General features: G+C 32.7%; 1 protein-coding gene across 1 annotated transcript in view; it reads right to left on the reverse strand.

Moving 5' to 3' along the window:
• The window catches only part of LOC126879514 (protein LTV1 homolog), a 64282-nt gene that overhangs the window by 34570 nt on the left and 9514 nt on the right, over positions 1 to 20198 (reverse strand). Inside the window, exon 3 of the mRNA XM_050642587.1 lies at positions 2730 to 3055. Within this exon, the coding sequence (XP_050498544.1) occupies positions 2730 to 3055 (326 nt within the window). The remainder of the gene's footprint in view (positions 1 to 2729; positions 3056 to 20198) is intronic.

Genomic DNA, 20198 nt, shown 5'->3' on the forward strand with positions numbered 1-20198 from the left:
AATGCGTTTAAAGTTTTGACAATTTCGTCTTCTTGTTTGTCTGTCAAATCGTAAAGTAATGCACACCGGAATATATTTTTGAATCGCGCAGTAATCCACAAAAGAGAAGAGGAATATTTGTTGAATGTTTCTCACTGCGCTCAAGCGTGCTGACGCGAAACCGCGTCAAAGCGAGTCGAAGTCGAAGGTAGGAATATTCAACATACTGTATCTCTGGTAATTTTACTTCGATCAATCTGAAATTTTCAGAGAGTAATCTTGAAGTTATGCACTTTCATTTAAAATAATAAAAAATTAAAAATTTCAAACCGTACCCCCTCCCTTAATGTTTTCTTCACTACTCCGAAAATCATTTTTTTCAAAAACAGTATTGTAAAAATAGTGATCTGGTATTATAACCAATAGTTTTGGCGGTTGTTTTAGAAATTGACGGGTGACTTACTGGGTCTCGATTTATTGGGCAAATAGCTGTGCTTTTGTTGAAAATTCTGAGTGATGCTTGTACCACTGTATTTATACTATATCATATATGTTTCATTAATAATTGTCCATATAGTAACTGGAGAAATCTTAGCTCAAAATAAGAAGATTTAACCTAAAACTCTTAAATAAAATGTGGTTCCTTACTGAGTTACAGGGTGTTTTATCTAAAAATTTAAAAACTATTTTTGCTCAGCATTTTAAAACTATTCGACGTATCCTTTTCATACTTGGCAGGAAGTATAGGTACTGTACAAACTACTAAATTATGTTAAACAAACGTTTCTGGCTATTACCAGAGGCGTACAACGGGGGAAAGTGAATGGTTGACCCTTTCCAAATTCTACGCCACTGGCGGAATTGCTATTTTAGTTCAATTATTGGATTCTCCAATACTTTCTCTGAAAATAATATACTCTTCATTCGTAACGATAAAGTCATTAGTTTTCGAGATCTTTGAAGTTAAAAATGAAACGACACGGGTATTTTGATTAATGTATTGTCGCTTCATTTTTAATTTTAAATATATATATATTATTTAAATAAAAAGTACTGAAAAATCAAAAAATTACACTAAAATAGCAATTTCGTCAGTGGCGTAGAATTTGGGAAGGGTCAACCAGCCAATATCCCCTATCGTACGCCTCTGGTAGTAGCTAGAAACGTTTATTTATCTTAATTTAGTAGGGTGTACAGTACCTACACTTTCTGCCAAGTATGATAAGGATACGCTAAATAGTTTTAAAGTACTAGGTACAAAAATAATTTTTAAATTTTGATCATATGAATCATATCATAAATTAATCAAAATAATTGTGACGTTTCATATTTAACTTCAAATATCTCGAAAAATAATAACTCTATCGTTACCAATGAAGAGTATATTATTTACATAGAAAGTATTGGAGAATCTAAAAAGGGCACTAAAATAGTAATTCCTCCAGTGGCGTAGAATTTGAAAAGGGTCAACCATTCACTATCCCCTGTCGTACGCCTCTGGTAGTAGCTAGAAACGTTTGTTTATCATAATTTAGTAGGGTGTATAGTAGTCGCACTTTCTGCCAAGTATGAAAAGGATACGTCGAATAGTTTTAAAATGCTGGGCAAAAATAGTTTTTAAATTTTTAGATAAAACACCCTGTAACTCAGTAAGGGACCACATTTTATTTAAGTGTTTTAGGTTAAATCTTCGTATTTTGTGCTAAGGTTTCTCCAGTTACTATATGGACAATTATTAATGAAACACCCTGTATAAATATGTTTTAGTACAATCCTTCTTCCTCCCCACCCTCTAGCTCACCTTTAGTGGAGTCCGCGCGAGAAACTTCGCTTTAAAGGGCTTTAACTTTCATATTGCATAAATTGTATATGTACTTATCAATTGCAACGTAACATATAAATATCCATTGGTAGGTAATATGCGAAAATGTCTAACCTGGCTTCTATTAATCATAGTAGGCTCTCTTTTTTTGTTAAATATGTGTTAAATATGTGTCAATCAGTTTTTCAATACAAATATGTACTTAGGAAGGTGTGTCATAAAAAATTACAAAGTTACTCAATTTGTTTATCACCAAAAATATAATTTTTTTTCAGCAGCTAATTTAAATACTTTTTTTTGCAAAAATAACTTATTTTTCACTTTTCATTTTAAGTATGTAGTTCTAATCTTCAAGAATCCGTTTCGTTTTTAACCAACGTAGAAGCATACCATGAACAGGAATAAGTGATTAAATTTTTGATAGCAAATTGTGCTGCTTGTCACAAAAAATGTAATTTTTGCTGCAATAAATGTAATATAGTACTACATTCAAAACAACGTATTGATAGATGTCATACAAACTAGATATGTATTTAAATTTTTTTTTAATTGTTGCAATTAGGAATAAAAATCTTAAGTTTTTAATATTTTGGCAATTTTAATTTTTTTTTAGTCATAGCCATTGGTTATGCCACTGGGATTTTAGGAGAATACCCTATTTTGAAAAAAGTACCGCATTTTTAGGAAAATCGCTTCCAAACTTTACTTTGTAAGCAATAATAAACCTAAAAATAAATATTTCAAATATTCAAGAAAAAAAACTTCGGCACTACTTGGGTTAGAGATATGATTTCTGATTTAAATAATTATCAACCAAATATTTTCCCTTTTTTAAATATTATTTATTTTTTTTAAAAGACATTACAAAATGTTCCGTTTTCAAACAAAATTCGCTTAAGGACTTAATTTAACATTAGATGTAACAAACCTTTTCAAACCGCTCATCTAACAAACTAAGTTGGTCGTTTCTTCTCATAACAGAACTAGTAACTGAGTAATTTGTAAATCTGGATTTAGTTTCTTCTTTTTCAAATGACGCATCAGACCCTAAAAGGGAATTAACTTCATCTAGATCTTCAGAGTTGTAACCCGACATATTGTCATCATATTCATCATCATCTTCATTCATATGGCCTGAACCAACAGCATTAGCTAATTCTATAAAGTTGTCTTCAAGTTGGTTTTCAGGATCTGAGTAATCAAAGTCCTCATCCATAGCAGCTACTACATCTGGATCCAAGTGGAGCTGCGGACCTAAAAAATGTTTTTTAAGTTTTATTTATTAAATTGATGGATTCGACCGTTACTTGATGGAAGTTCATTTTATCTCACAATAAAACACTGAAAAACGTTTGTTTGTAGTAATAACATAGTTGTAATAAATTTTGTGGAAGTATAGAAAAACAAACGTTTTTCAGTGTTTTATTGTGAGATTTTATTTATTAGACGTAATCAAGTTGTGTGAGATAGAACCAGAGACATGTTAACAATAGACCAGGCTAGTTATATGCCACTCAATGCATCGGGGTGTAACGCCAATATCAAGTACGGTGGTCTAGCTATCTTTGTCTGTCGTGCAAGTGTGTGAGCGTATCTACCAAGAGGTGGGAGTAATGGAACGACACAAACACAGAGGTGGCGGTCACCATATGCTAGAGAGAGAAAGCTAAGCACCGGTAGAGAGATAGATAGAACACCGAGCCGAACTGCTCCACGTTATGCTATTTTTCGGACCTGGCCTAATCTACTTGTTATTATATCTATGGATAGAACAGCATTAGTTATATGACATTTGCAAAAATGGGACGTCTAAAAACTTTTCTGATTTTGAATACCTACAATTAATCCCATACAAGTACAGAGTAGGAAACATACAACACAAAAATTCCTATACTCCATCTAATTTACTTACCATTGCACGTCATCCGCGTCATAGCCCGTGACGTCACATAATACCAACACGAAATATTTAGGCGGTAGGTGCGTTCTTTTTTAGAATCACTTTGCCGAGTACACAGGCATTACATATTTTATTATATACGCGTAGAAATAATATTTAAAGATTTCTATTAATGTTAACTTAAAGAAATACACAATAATATGTTTCATTTAATTTGTATAAATAGATTATAAAGCGTTTTTATGAAGCACATTTGTTCGGAATACACTGTAACTATAATCGAACGAAGGTGATATTTTGGCATAAATTGGTAACATTTATTTGACAGTTGCGGTGATGACACTTCATATTTGTTTATATTCTTTACTATAAGTATTTGTTTCATTATATTTACTGTTTTTTTTTATGTACTTTAACGTAAGATTATAACTTAATTATTGTTTTCTATTTCTAAAGATTTTATTTATTTACATTGAATATTAATTTATTTTGCTGTATAATCCACTTCCGCAAAAATTGTGTGATGTATTTGATTTAAAATTAATTCAAGAATTTTTTGTACTTGGGCAACAATGTCAACTTAGATCTCTAACGTAGATAATGACGTGCAACGGTAAGTAAATTAGACGGACTGTACTTCACTATTAACAGCTTAAATAAACTTAATTTGACACGTTATCTTAATCTTTTTCTGATTGCCATGTAATTTTGTGGAATTTATTTCCTCAAAATATTTTTATTTTGTACCATAAATAATTTTCTTATTTGTTAATAATACATTATATTATGGTGTAAATAATTATTAAAAAAAGACTTAAGTTTTCAATCTAATAGCACATAAAACAATACTAAAAATATTACTCTACATCCCACCAGATTGAAAACAATGGGAACCTTCTCTGATTACACCTCCGAGGCTTCTAAAATTTGCAAGCCTTAACGGATGATGAGACTAAAGTGCACTTTACATCAACAATAAATTGAACAATAAATTGACCAAGTTATTCAAGGCCAAATTTGACGTGTTCTCAAAGCACAATTTGACATCCAAGTTTGTTCGTTATTAACTTGACGCCAATAAATTCGTGAATTTCTTGAAAGCAAAATTTTCTTGTCCTCAAAAAAATTGAAGGAACTTGGAATAAATGTTGTAAAAATGTCAATATTTTCAGTAGTACCAATGCAATGATTTTTTTATTAGAAGCTTTTGAATGTCGTTTGTTTCTTTGTTTGAGTAAAGTGTTTGATTTGAAACAGAATAGAATAGAACAGATTAATAAAATAAATAAAATAGAGAGATAGATTAGAATAGATATATAGTATAAAATAAACTGAAATAGAATAGAGTAGAATATAATAGAATAGATGTAATATATATGTAGATACTTACTAATAAAGTATTTGATTTAAAACAGAATAGAGTAGAATGTAACAGATTAAATGAAATATATAGATAGATTAGAATAGATATATAGTATAGAATAAAGTAAAATATAATATAATAGGTGAAATGATTGTGAAAAGCAATAGTTTTAAGTACCTAGGATCGGTATTACAGAGTAATGGAGAAATAGATGGAGATGCATGCAGTAGAATTAGGGCTGGATGGATGAAGTGGAAAGAAGCGAGTGGTGTGTTGTGACAGAAAAATTCCAATGAAGCTGAAGGGAAAATTCTATAAAACAGCCACAAGACCGGCTATGATGCGCGGAACTGAATGTTGGGCAGTGAAAAAGAAAGCGGAACAACGAATGCATGTGGTGGAAATGAGAATGCTTAGATGGATGAGTGGAGTGACAAAGAAGGATAAAATTAGATATGAGTATATTAGGGGAAGTCTAGGTGTGGCACCAATTGATGCCAAAATGAGAGAGCATAGGTTAAGATGGTTTGGTCATGTTCAACATCGAGACGTTAATCACCCAATACGAAGAATAGCTGAAGTGCAGATTCCTGGAAGGAGTAGGAGAGGAAGACCAAAGAAGACGATAAGGCAGGACATGTTGGTAAAGGGGATTAACATTGATATGACTCAAGATAGAATTGTGTGGAGAAATGCAATTAGGGAAGCCGACACTGCATAGGGATAAGGCAAAGAGAATGATGATGATAATAGGTGTAATGTGTAGATACTTATATAGAATAGGTTTGAAATAGAGTAGAATATAATAGAATAAAGATACTATATACCTACATCCCTAATAGCACAAGGATGTCCTTCACAGACTTTAGGGAGGTCCGTTTTCGTCCAAGGAACGCCCTATTTTGGTCCAAATATCGCGCTACCGAATGTCTGTTGGACGTCCACTTAAGGTCCGAAGGGACATACATTGGACCTTAATCGGACGTCCTAGGGGACGTAAATTGGACCTTAACAGGACGTCCTATTTTGGTCCAAATGCCACGTTGCCAAACGTCCAATGGACGTCCACCTAACGTCCGAGGGGACGTTCAGTGAATGTCAATTGGACCTTCATAGGATGTCCCAGTTTGGACCAATGTCTTGCTGCCGAACGTCCATCTAACGTCCTGAGAGGACCTCTGGTGGACGTCTAGCATCGATATTTAGACCTGTGGAGAATGTATGGTGGGAAATAAAAAATATATTTTTAAGGAACTTATATTACATCTTATATTAAATTACAATTATTGGATATTACATTATTTACATTAAATTACAATACACTTCTCCAAGAAATTAACGCACCACCTTAAAAATAGGGCATTTTTGATGTCTCGAATTTTCTAAACCTGTTGTCTCATCTGAGTGATTTTTTTATAATATAGCCTAGGCTATAGGTTACATCCTTAAGCTTGTCATGCACTGGTAGCTATACTGTAATATATGTATATTATATCATATCGCTCTCTATAGTAATGAGTGAGCCTGCAGACAGGGAACTAATGGTTCCGTATGTGCAGGCTCACTCATTACTATAGAGAGCGACGTGATATAATATATATTACAGTATAGCTCCCCGTGCATGACAAGCATAAGGCAGTAACCTATAGCCTCAGGCTATATTATTATAAAAAAATCACTTAGATGGGACAACAGGTTTAGGAAATTCGAGACATCAAAAATGCCCAATTTTTAAGGTGGTGTGTAATGCACTGTATATATAGGTAAACTTATATACAGGCTGTAACAAAAATAAAATTTTTGTGTTTATTTAGTTGGCTATCTATTATAGTGTACAATCATCTAGAATATTTTGAACAAACTAAAAACATGAATATATCATCGAAAAAATAATAAAAAGGTCTTAAAATGCTTGGTTAGATATTAAGATCTAGTTAAAAAGAAACCAAAAACTGTATATTTTCTACAGAACGTAGATTATGAATTTTTAAGCCAGCTAATCCCATTTATTATACAGGGTGTCCCGAAAAGATTGGTCGTAAATTAAATCACATATTCTGGGACCAAAAATAATTTGAATGAACCTAACTTACCTTAGTACAAATATGCACACAAAAAAAGTTACAGCCCTTTGAAGATACAAAATGAAAATTCGATTTTTTCGAATATATCGAAAACTATTAAAGATTTTTTATTGAAAATGGACATGAAGCAATATTATTGCAGTAACATCTTAAAGAAAAATTATAGTGAAATTTGTGCACCCCATAAAAATTTTATGGGGGTTTTGTTCCCTTTAACCCCCCCAAACTTTTGGGTACGTTCCAATTAAATTATTTCTGCGGTACCATTAGTTAAACACTGTGTTTTTAAAACTTTTTTACCTCTTTCTATTTTTTCGATAAAGCTCTTTTTATCAAGATATGGCTTCTTTTTAAAATGGTTCAAAATATACCTAAAAATGTAAATCATAAATAAATTTTCATATTATTAGTCTCTACAATCGTACTTAACCATATACAAATATGTGGTGGATTTGACAAATATTCAAAATATCACGATAAAAACTGACTTCAAAAAAGTACTAAGAGGCAAAAAAGTTTTAAAAACATTGTGTTTAATAGTACCACAATAATAATTCAATTGTAACTTACACAAAAGTTTGGGGGGGGGGGTTTAAACGAACAAAACCCCCATAAAATTTGTATGGGGTGTCGGGTGTCCAAATTTCACTATACAGTGGAACCTCGATTATCTGTCTCTCTATTAACTGTTAACCATTTTGTAAGAGAGACTAAAAACTTTTTTTACAGTCACCTCCTGTTTTCATATGATATTTTTTGACATGTTTTGTAGTAAATTCAATTATCTATTTACTACAAAACATGTCAAAATTTACATGTGAAAACAGATGACCCTAAAAATGGTTTTTCGTCTCCTACAAAATTCATGAAAAAGCAGATAGGAGGTATTGTCACATCACCGACGATATACCAGAAGTATATGTGGCCATACCAAATAATACATCCTTGATAAATATAAACATTTTTATTGCACAAAATATATATATTTCTATATATATATATATATATATATATATATATATATATATATATTTTCCATAATCATCACTACGATGATGATTCATTTGTATTGAATTGTACATTGCAATTCTCTGATGTTTGGGAAAAAGGGCTTAAGTCAGAATTGCACATCGATAATGTTTTGATGATTTCTGGACCAGAAAAATCGGCTCTTTTTATTGGTACATACAGTTTAAGTCTGCAACACTTTTTTTATGGTCCAGAAATCATCAAAACATTATTGATGTGCAATTCTGACTTCAGCCCTTTTTGCCAAACATCAGAGAATTACAATCTGGTCATAACTGACCAATGAGCAATTTTAATTTAACCTAAATTACTACTGTTCCTTAAAATGAAGAGCTTACCCTATAGCGTCTCTTATCTAATCTAACAAGATTGTGCACTATTCTAACATACACAGGCACACAAGCACTACGCTCTGCTTTTCACTATCACCTATCACTCAAACTAGTTCAAAAGGCTTTGTCCTCTTCAATCTTCTAGTTTGTCCAGTAGTAGATATCGAGGAGCTGGATTTCCTCAATATTCTCATACTTATGAAGTTGTTGTTGCTCATGACCTCCTGCTATCTTCTTGATGACTATATTATCCAGGTTCCATTCCTAGGTCTTGATATTTGTTTATAAAGTAATATCTTATTATGCATCGACAATGTGGAGTTTCTGCCAACTAGTCAATACACTTTTTATAGGTATCTTTCTTTTGCCTTTCATAGCCACAACAAGGCTATAATACGTTTCCTTCCTGGTTTTTTTGTAGACCACTTTCAGCTGATTCTAAAAAATTAAAATGAATGGTAATTTTTCTATTCTTTACAATTAAAAATCAAAAGAAATAGGAAATAGGTACTACTATTTACAGGTAATACTATGCATAAATAATTCGTTTCCTAAAGAATACAGAAAATTGAAAACGTTTTTATAATACTTACATAATTGTTTAAACAAAAGAGACCCAGCCAGAGCAAAACTAACAGACAGAACTGCAAAAAAGCCACTAATTTCCATTTTCCCACCCCCTTATCTTATATGCATTTTCCAATCAAAATTTTTAGGTTGTCATGAACATGAAAGACTCAACCTCAACAAATAATAATAAACAAAAAGCTCTACAGCTCTACTTCCACTTCCCGCCAAATGGACACAGGTTGGTGACACTGAATTCACGCCAAATAAATGAAAAAATAGAACAATTTTCTTTTTCGTCAATTTCTTCACGTGAAGTTTATAACGAACAAACTTAGATGTCAAAGTGTGCTTTTACACGTCAAATTTGGCCTTGAATAACTTGGTCAATTTCTTGTCCAATTTATTGTTGATGTAAAGTGGACTTAAAGAAGATGAGGGAATTTTACAATTTATAATTCACGTCCCATCTGCTCAGTGCGGTAAAGTTCCAACGAGAATGGTTCCCTTCGTACTCCAATCAGAGTAAACATGTAAATCTAAAATGAATAACCATTTTTAGCAAAATCGCTTCCAAACTTTACTTTGCAAGCAATAATAAACCTAAAAACAAATATTTCAAATATTCAAGAAAAAAAACTTCGGCACTACCTGGGTTAAAGATCTGATTTCCGATTTAAATAATTATCAACCAAATGTTTTCCATTTTTTAAATATTATTTATTTATTTTTAAAAGACATTACAAAATGAGACTAAGTTTTCACTCTAAAAGTTTTCTAAAATGGTTATTCATTTTTGACATTACAAAATGTTTCGTTTTCAAACAAAATTCACTTAAGGAAATGGTTATTCATTTTTGATAAATAATGATTGTTTGACAGGGAAGTTTTATGTTTTATTTCATTATTAATAATTATCTAAGAGCATGTGTACTTGGTTGTATAGTCATTTCCAGCCACATCTAGTCTGCCAAAATGTAACTAACTTCTCAAAAAAATATTTATTAAAATTATTAGACTGTTTTATTATAAACAAGCAAAATTGTCTATGCCATTCGCCCTATCTCCAATGGCGCTACAGTCAGGCCCTAGTCATCCCCTGCATCCTCCTCCAAGCACCCCTTTCTTTGGCTGCTCTCCTTCAGCTATCCATCCTCAATATTTCTTTAGCATTAGTTCTCACTTCGTCTATCCACCTTTTCCTTAGTCTTCCTACTGGCTGACATCCTGGCATAGTTGTAGGGCATTCTCTAATTTATACCAGGTTTTCTCTATATTGATTTGGTCATTAGGGGTATTTTCTAATATTTCTTCATCTGCTCTGTGTTTACTTTTTTCATATTAACATTATTTAATTCAACAGCATTCCATTTAATTGACTTTATTCAGTTTTCCTTTTTATATCTATTTTTTGTCTAATCTTTGTAACCACCATGTAGTGGTCTGAGTCAACATTCAGTTCCTTGGAAATGTTCCTACATCTAGAAGTTTAAAGGAATGAAATTAAGGATTGCAGATCATTTTCTCCTTTACGGAGAATATATTACTATACTATAAGGATGTAGTGACTTCATGTAGTTTTTGTTGATTATTTCTATCCAATATCATTCTGCTGGATGTGTTGTTTTGCTTCAGAGAATGAGGAACCAGTCATGTCCTTTATTTGGTCTGATCATCATACTGCAGATCTTCCTCTGGATCTTTTACCTGCTACATTGCCTTCAACTATCATTTGTTCCATACCTTTTGTTCTTCTTAGGGCCGGATTTACCACTAGGCTGACAAGGCACTGGCCTAGAGCGCCAAATTTGTTAGAGGGCAGAACAGGCGGATTTTGTTCGCACTGCCTAGCTCCGAGTACACGCAGTAATATCCAGGAATATTTGCAACATCCAATATTATTATTAACAATATGTAGTACCATTTAAGATCTTGTAACATTTAAAGGGTTTTTACCCATAACATTTTGGTGGCTCACGCATGCATGCTATTGACTTTTAACACTGATGATTGATTATTTGTTAATCAGAAAACGTTTTGTTAATGTGATGTAACCCTTATTGGGGTCTTTTAAATATACCTTTTACAAAGGATCCAGTATTTTTCTTAAACATTTTAAGGTAGCCATAGTATTTATGTGTTTTTTAAGAAAACTGTAAGCACTCTCTGTGTATTATTTTAAGTTATATGATCACTATTAACTGTTATTATTAAAACCTTAGAAAACATTAATTACAGTAATTTTGTATTTATTATTTTCAATCCTTAGCACACTGCTCTTTTATAACCATAGAATATTGTTAATACCTAGTGCAAAAGAACACTAATTAGGGTACCTATAAGTTATTTTATTAAAATAATCAGCAGTGAAAGCCAAAAGTTGGTTGGGTATGAGGGGGTTTGTCGGAGGGGGCAGGGCCGGATTTAAGGGAGGGTAGGCTGGCCAGCTGCCCGGGCCCCCACATTTTGGGGGCCCCCACAAAGACCCAAACTTAAAAAAATCAGCACATTATTCACATAGAATAATTTTTGTCAATCAATTAATTGTAATATTTCGTTATATGGAAGGTTTCTCTCCTATTAAAAATGTATTTTTGGCAATTTACGGCCATAAAGCAGAAGATATATTTAAGACATTCTTGCAAAAAGATGATATCGATTTGAAAAGCTGCAGGGGACAGTCCTACGACAATGCGTCAGTTATGAGTGGAAAATACAATGGTGTTCAGCTAAAATTTAGATAACACAATATCTTAGCGTTGTAGATTCCATGTGTCGCCCACTTTCTAAATTTAGTTGCTAAAGTTGCAGCTCAGTGTTGTCCTGCTGCCATAGAATTCTTTGATTTTTTTAAGGACTGTATGAACCCTATGTATTTTTCACTTCCTCTACATATAGATACAACTTGTTAATCGAATGTTTAAAAACGTCTTTAAGCGAGAACAACTTCTAACGTCTTCCTAAAAAAGAGTAAATACTACTAGATGGTCGTCTAGAAATGATGCTGCAAAAGAACTAGTTAAAGGTTATAATCAGATTAAAGGAGTATTATCCAAAATTTCAAAAGACGATGGGCAACAATTTGAAACTCGTAGCGATACAAATGGTTTGTATAATCGAGTGTGTTAACTGAAAACAGGGATATTTGCAATATTTTGGAATGAAATCTTAGAGAGGACAAACACCACAAGTCATATTCTCCAAGATCCAAATATTGACCTTAATTCAAAAGTGGCGGCACTTAAATCAATTAAAAAATTGATATTCTTTTAAGGAATATTTCAGAGACTGAAATGACAACATCAGAGAAATTTAGGACTCAAAATTTTATAGCTATTATAGATCACTTCATTTCCTCTTCAAGTCATAGGCTTTCGGCACATGAATCCATTCATCCCAATTTTGGATTTTTACATTATTTGGAAAATTAAACTCCCAATGAAATTGAAGCTCACTCACTGAAGCTTACCGACAATTATAGCAATGATTTAGATAAAAAACTAGGTGTCGAACTAGTACAATTTGTAGAATTTTTCAATTCATTTAAAGAGGAAATTCAAGAACTTCAAATTTACCTACGGTTAAAAAAAATATGAATGATGCGGTTCCAAACGTTGTAGTGACACTTCGTTTATATTTAGTTCTGATGGTAACTAACTGCAGTGGAGAGAGATCATTCTAAAAATTTAAGTTAATTAAAAATTGACTTCGGTCTATGATAGGCCAAGAGCGTTTGAACCATCTCTTTATAATGAGCATTGAACACATTGCCTTAAAGCAACTAGACATGCCCGACATAATCAAGGAATTTTCAGTTAAAAAATCTCGAAAAGTACCCGGACTTTAACCATATCATAGTCATAACAAAAATTTGTTTAATGGTAGGAGGTAGGGCCCCACACCAATCCTGGCCAGGGGCCCCCACACTATTTCTGCCCAGGGGCCCCCACTGCCTTAAATCCGGCTCTGGGAGGGGGTAGATCAAGGCGTGTGCGCCAGAAATATTAATGCCTAGTCGGGTTCAACATGTAAATCCAGCCCTGGTTCTTCTAGTTATATGTCCAAAATATCTCTGTATATTTTGGTTAATAGTTATGATGAGTCTACATTCTATGTTAAGTTCTTCTAGTATTAAATTATTTGTGTCATGTGAGGTCCATGGTATGAGCAACATTCTACAGTAGACCCACACTTCAAATGTGGCAAATATTGGGAATGAAATAGAAATCCGAAAAAAAATAACTAATACAAACAAAAGATAGAAGTAATAAATAATAAACGAAAATGAAAAAAAAAGAATATGTGAATGAAAAAACAAAAATTGGAAAAAATTACTATGTGAAAAAGAGAAAAAGAAAAATACTGTAATAATGAAAGAATTACAAATACATACATAGTGTAGGAAACAGAGGTTGAACCTTGCAAAATGGACACAAGTCCGGTTTTATTTTTTTTTCTGTTATATCAAGGGGTGCTTATTATAAGACTAACTTTTTCTGAAAAAAATTCGCCCCGGAACCCCCCTTTTCACCCCTTTAAAGGGGGTAATTTGTGGTTTTTGCGGAACGTAGCCCTTCCTGTACCTTCTACAAAAAATTTTTTTATAGAAATATGAAGAGCACTATATTTTCTACGATTTATTTCCCGACAGCATATGTCTATCATCCACCGTTTAGCGGGGGTGGCGCCCCAAAATTGACAAGTTTTTAAAAAAGATGTTTTTAAAAAATATATATTTTTCCCTAACTGTAACGGAAATTAAGAAGAAATCCTGCGGCAATTATTCACAAATAAGTGACTGATTTTTTGGTATAGGTTTCACTTAAGGGTAATTGCCCTATTTTTAAATACAGGGTGTTACATTTTAAAAAACCCCTTTTTATACCATCTGAACCATTTATGCTAGAGTAAAAAGACTTTCAGCGATTACCCACGTACTGGTGCTATTTACAAATTTGTATAATGCATCCCCATTTTTCCCCGGAACCACCCAAAAAAAAGGAAAAATTATTAAATAAAGTGATTTTCTTGGAATCCTTCACACACAATGCACTTTATTAATACACTTTATATATCATTTTGTGCATGTTATTATTACCCATGCATGGACACCAAAAGCGATTTCCTAGTGCAACCCCTGTGCCAAAAAAAATTAATAAAATGGGGGTTGAAATTTTTTTTTGTTTTTTGCTTTTTGATCCATATGGCCATATGCTTCATCAATAGTGCTTTTTAAAAATATATATGGTTATTGCAACATCACTGCGGAAACCAGCCCTATCCTTGAAAATATACTGCAGAAACCATCCCTATCCCTTGGCGAGCAAATTTTTAAGGTTTTCTCATTACCTATGCACTATTTTTAAACAAAACTTATACAAGGTTAAAGACCACTACTTACTCTAAAAATTAAGTCCTATTCATTTTTTTCGTATAAGCAACCGTTACGGCACAGTGGCGCCGTAAACCTCATATATGCTTTGGCGGGCTCCAGTTTTTGTTTTTTTTTTCGTCATCTGTTCGTTTTATTGATAAAGTACTTATGTAAAATAAAACAACACAGTGTAACCTACAAATTATGACCTATGCACATTTTACGTTCTTTGCGTCCCAAAGCCACAGTGGTGGCCCAACATAAATTTTTGCATATTTTCGCCTCCTACACGCATTTTATTGCATTAATGCTACTTTAATAGCACAATATTCACCCTTAAGTGGTCGCTGAGCAGTGGCGGATTCAGGGAGAGTTGATGGGGCGATTGCCCCCCCCCTCTTAACCAAGTGATATTATATTTAAAGATTATAAAAGTATTCATTTATTCTTATAGAAATTTAGCCAATTGGCACCCCCCTCCTAACGATGCTGGGTCCGCCACTGTTGCTAAAGCAAAAAAGTACGCCATTCTTATAAAAATAATAATATAAGTACCTATTTCTATAAAAATAAATGAATATTTTTATAATCTTTAAATATAATATCACTTGGTTTAAGAGGGGGGACAATCGCTCCCATTACCCCTCCCTGGATCCGCCACTGCTCAGCTACCACTTAAGGGTGAATATTGTGCTATTAAGGTAGCAATAATGCAATAAAATGCGTGTACGAGGCGAAAATATGCAAAAATTGATTTTGGGCCACCACTGTGGCTTTGGGGCGCAAAGATTGTAAAATGTGCATGAGTCATAATTTGTAGGTTATACTGTGTTGTTTTATTTTACATAAGTACTTTATCCATAAAACGAACAGATGACGAAAAAAAAAAACAAAAACTGGAGCCCGCCAAAGCATATATGAGGTTTACGGCGCTACTGTGCCGTAACGGTTGCTTATACGAAAAAGATGAATAGGACCTAATTTTTAGAGTAAGTAGTAGTCTTTAACCTTGTATAAGTTTTGTTTAAAAAGAATGCATAGGTAATGAGAAAATCGTAAAAACATGCTCGCCAAGGGATATGGGTAGTTTCTGCAGTATATTTTCAAGGATAGGGGTAGTTTCCGCAGGAATGTTGCAATAACCATATATATTTTTGAAAAGCACTATTGATGAAGCATATGCTCATATGGATCAAAAAGCAAAAAACAAAAAAAAAATTCAATCCCCCATTTTTTTATTTTTTTTGGCTACAGGGGTTGCACTAGGAAATCGCTTTTGGTGTCCATGCATGGGTAATAATAACGTGCAAAAAATGATATATGAAACATATTAATAAACGGCATTGTGTGTGAAAGATTCCAAGAAAATCACTTTATTTATTAATTCTTCTTTTTTTTGGGTGGCTCCGGGGAAAAATGGGGGGTGCATTATACAAATTTGTAAATAGCACCAGTACATGGGTAATCGCTGAAAGTCTTTTTACTCTAGCATAAACGGTTCAGATGGTATAAAAAGGGGTTTTTTTAAAATGTAACACCCTGTAATTAAAAAAAGGGCAATTACCCTTAAGTGAAACCTATACCAAAAAATCAGTAAATTATTTGTGAATAAACTCCGCAGTAGTTCTTCTTAATTTCAGTTACAATTAGGGAAAAATATATATTTTTTTAAAACATCTTTTTTAAAACCTTGTCAAATTATTTGGGGCGCCACCCCCGCTAAACGGTGGATGATAGACAGATACTGTCAGGAAATAAATCGTAGAAAATATAGTCCTCTTCATATTTCTATAAAAGAAATTTTTTGTAAAAGGTACATGAAGGGTTACCTTCTGCAAAAACCACAAATTACCCCCTTTAAAGGGGTGAAAAGGGGAGTTCCGGGGAGAAATTTTTTCAGAAAAAGTTAGTTTTATAATAAGCACCCCTTGATATACCAGAAAAAAAATAAAACCGGACTTGTGTCCATTTTGCAAGGTTAAACCTTTGTTTCCTACATTAACAACAAATAACATTGATTTAAAAGTCGTATTGATCAATTTCATTATCAAACAGGCCAGAAGGCAAGTGGAATTGCAGCATGCAGCATGTGAGTAAAATGAATGATAAAATATGTGTTATACTGCTGGCAACATTTTAGCAGAAAATCAGTGTTTTTTAAAAACCAATACAATAAGGGTATACGGTATACTATAGAATTTAAGGAGTTGGAGCATCTGATCAGCCCTTTATCTACTGTACCATCTGCTCTAGTCATCGGGCTTTCTCATATCTAGAAGAGAAAGGATTACCAACAAACGCATTAGAGAAATAATGGGAATCAATTAAACAATTATAGATGACTTATCAAAAAACAACTTATCTGGTTAGGACATATACAAAAAATGGATGAACAAGGCATACCAAAGGAAATACAGTAGACTCTCTCTATAACGAACGCAGGTATTACGAGGTTCCGCTTATAACAAGGTACACTTGATGTCCCATGAAATTCCTATTGAACTGTAACACCTCTATAATCTTTAACAAGACATATTTGGTTATAACGAGGAAAAATGAAATCGAAGAATATGTTTCTTTACCTGTTTTTGGCGTGGTGATGGCCATAAATAAATACCATAACTGTATACAGGAATGCCCAACATCTGTGTGCTTATTGATACCAGTGCTGTAATAAATTCCACCACCTGTAATAAACCTCTTCCTTCTTGTTTATCTAGCGACAGATATTGAATATTGTAGAAAATTTACAATTTAGGATCGCCAAATTTCATTGTTGAGGTTGACCATCGACAACTAATATACTACGTAAGAGGCATCAAAACATTTCAGTGGTGGTGGTATGCACAATATTATTGTTGTCTGATATAACGAGATCCGCTTATAAAGAGGTCATTAGTCTGCTATTTCAGCTCTCGTTATAGAGGGAGTCTACTGTACTAAAATGACAATCGAAAGAAAAGAGAAAACGAGGTAGACCAAGAAAAGTTGTAGTGAAGGAATAAACAGAGAGATAAGAGAAAGAAACATAGAAGAGGACCTATGGAACAACCAGACAAGGTGGCAATTCGTCGGCTTAGGGACACAAAATTGCATCTCAGAAATTACTACTTTTCAGCAGAGCTTATTTAAGGTTTTTAAAAAAGTGATTTGCATTTGGTAATGATCTGTAGTTTATTCTTAAATTTTTTGTTCCGAATTATTAATCTTAGAAATGTTTACTATAGGTAATAGGTACAATCATACCCAACAATGAATAAATTGTGTTCTCAAAATAACATTTAGATAAAAAGTGGTGGAGATACATTTTTGTGTCCCTAAATGAAACGTCTATTATTATAGAGACTTACTGTTGGGATCAGTAATTTATTTGTAATTCTTTGTTGCTATAGTTACTAGGGGAGAGTTGGATAAAACGGGATACCTAGCATAGAGACCCAACTAGTGCTGCTATCAATCGGACAACGACGAAAACTTGTTCTCAGTTGTCATTTTAACATTCTCAGTTCGTTTTACCTCGATGCCACTATTTGATGAAAAGTTGGTGTATTTAGAATTGTTTGACTCCATTTTTTTGGTACTTTGTACTTTTAAGTGCGTTGTTTTCTACATTATATTGTCTACATATGTAAACATATAATTCCGGTGACTATTACACTTAATTTAGCACTCGTTAACGAAAATTCTCATGCGTAGTCTATCTAATTTTACTTACACGTTTAGGCAGGAGCCATTTTTGTTTTGAAAAATGTCTGAGTTGGACAAAACGGGACACTTATAAGTTGGATAAAATGGGATACAGTTTCTTATGTCCCGTTTTATCCACATATTTATTTGTTGTCCTATTAATTTTTTAAATAGTGATAAAGTGTGTTCTCATATCTGCAGAAAAGAACAACATATTTTTATGTGACTTTTGTTCTGATATACGTACCTAGTCCTAAATAAAAGGTCTTATTTCCCATTTTGCAATAAAACATAAAAAAGGCCTATTTTTAAGTCTCTGACTACTGAAGATATTGTTTTTTCAAAGGTAAATTTTGCTTTGCAGTCTTATGTCTACTTAATTATACTTTTTAGATAATTTTATGCAAAAAATTAAATATTGTGAACCTATCCCGTTTTATCCAACCGTGGTATGCTAAAACGGGATGTGTAGGACTTTAATAAATATTTTTTTACTATTTTCCAGTCATTAAAAATATGTTTTTTGTGTGCTTCAATAAATGTTATACATATAAAAAATAATAATATGATTTCTTTAACATTTTTTCCGTAATAAAAATAAACAAGAATGGTATCCCGTTTTGTCCAACTCTCCCCTATAGTATTATAATCTAATTTTACAACTGAGGGTTACCCAATTTTCTAATAATAATAATAAAAGTAATAATCATAATTCATTTTAAAACTTTATTTAAAATCACAAAATAAAAGTATGTAATCAACTTTAGATATTGATAGAACCAATAAACAGTTTTTTATTTATTTTTTTTAAATAAACATCAACTTTGAAAACATTTTCAAACATTAATTTTAATTGTGTCAATCGCTTTGCATACCTGATTGCTGTGATAAGCTCTGCTGAAGAGTAGTCATTTCTGAGATACAATTTTGTGTCCCTAAGCCGATAAAATTATCAACTTATTCACTTTTTTATGCCTTCACAGTTGTAACAGAGCTGGAAATGCAACAGACCATGCTGTCAAATATACGAAACAAATTATTAAATCCATTGTTGCTACCTGCAACCACCATTCAGTGCAATAAAATTTATGCCACAAAAATGTAACTCAATATCATCAGTCAAAACATAGTATCACAGAAATGTAAGACCACTTACATTTCTGTGACACTCAAAGATTGCTAAGAAATGTAGTTACGAAAACTCCTTACTGGGGTTTAAGGTTTTCGGAGAAATACAATCAATGGTGTAGATATCTCATAATGGAAAACAAAGGAGAACACTGACATGTATTATAGTCTGGGCTGATTATCGGAGAGCTAATCGGGCTAATTAGCAAAATTCATGGAAAAGTTATTTACCAGCAATTTTATTGCTGGAATCGAAATATAAGATCCTATATATTAATAATATAGGTATGCAAAGTCCTCAGATAGTGTGCTACTTTTTTTATAAACAAAATGGCGCCCGAAAATCGTGTTTTTTCAATTATTGCTCTATAACTCCGAAAATTTTACCTTTACAACAAAAACACTCCAATAAAAATTCACCGTGATTAAATTCTGCATAGAGACGTGTTTTTCCCGATCTGCTCCGACGAAAATTTTCCTCGGAAAATGCGGGTTTTCCCAACAAAATCTTTAATTTTCAAATAAAGTTTTAGATAAGTAATTATCTACCGATAAATAAATAATTTGGTGACTTAAAACCCTTTTTGGTTTAGATTATAGTTCCAGAAGCTGGTGCAAATTAAACGAATATTTTAGCAACAATTCAATTGTAAATTAATAATTTACGGTCGCAATAATAACCAAAATAATTATGATACACTGATCAAACTTTGAAATCTTATAAAGATGAGATGCCTATTTAATATTTTGTCGACAAAATATAATTTTTTTAGTTTTTTGCATAATCTTTAAATGTTTAAAAAAAATAGTTATAAACAAATTAACGTTTCTCAGAAAGTTTTTATTTTATTATAATGTCACGGTCCCAGGCCGGTCCTGTCAACGCCAGAACTCTCTGGCGCCGAAGTGTCTGAAACCCTGTTCGTCGGCGGG

This window comes from Diabrotica virgifera, chromosome 1, assembly GCF_917563875.1.
Source record: "Diabrotica virgifera virgifera chromosome 1, PGI_DIABVI_V3a".
NCBI classification, from domain to species: Eukaryota; Metazoa; Arthropoda; class Insecta; order Coleoptera; family Chrysomelidae; genus Diabrotica; species Diabrotica virgifera.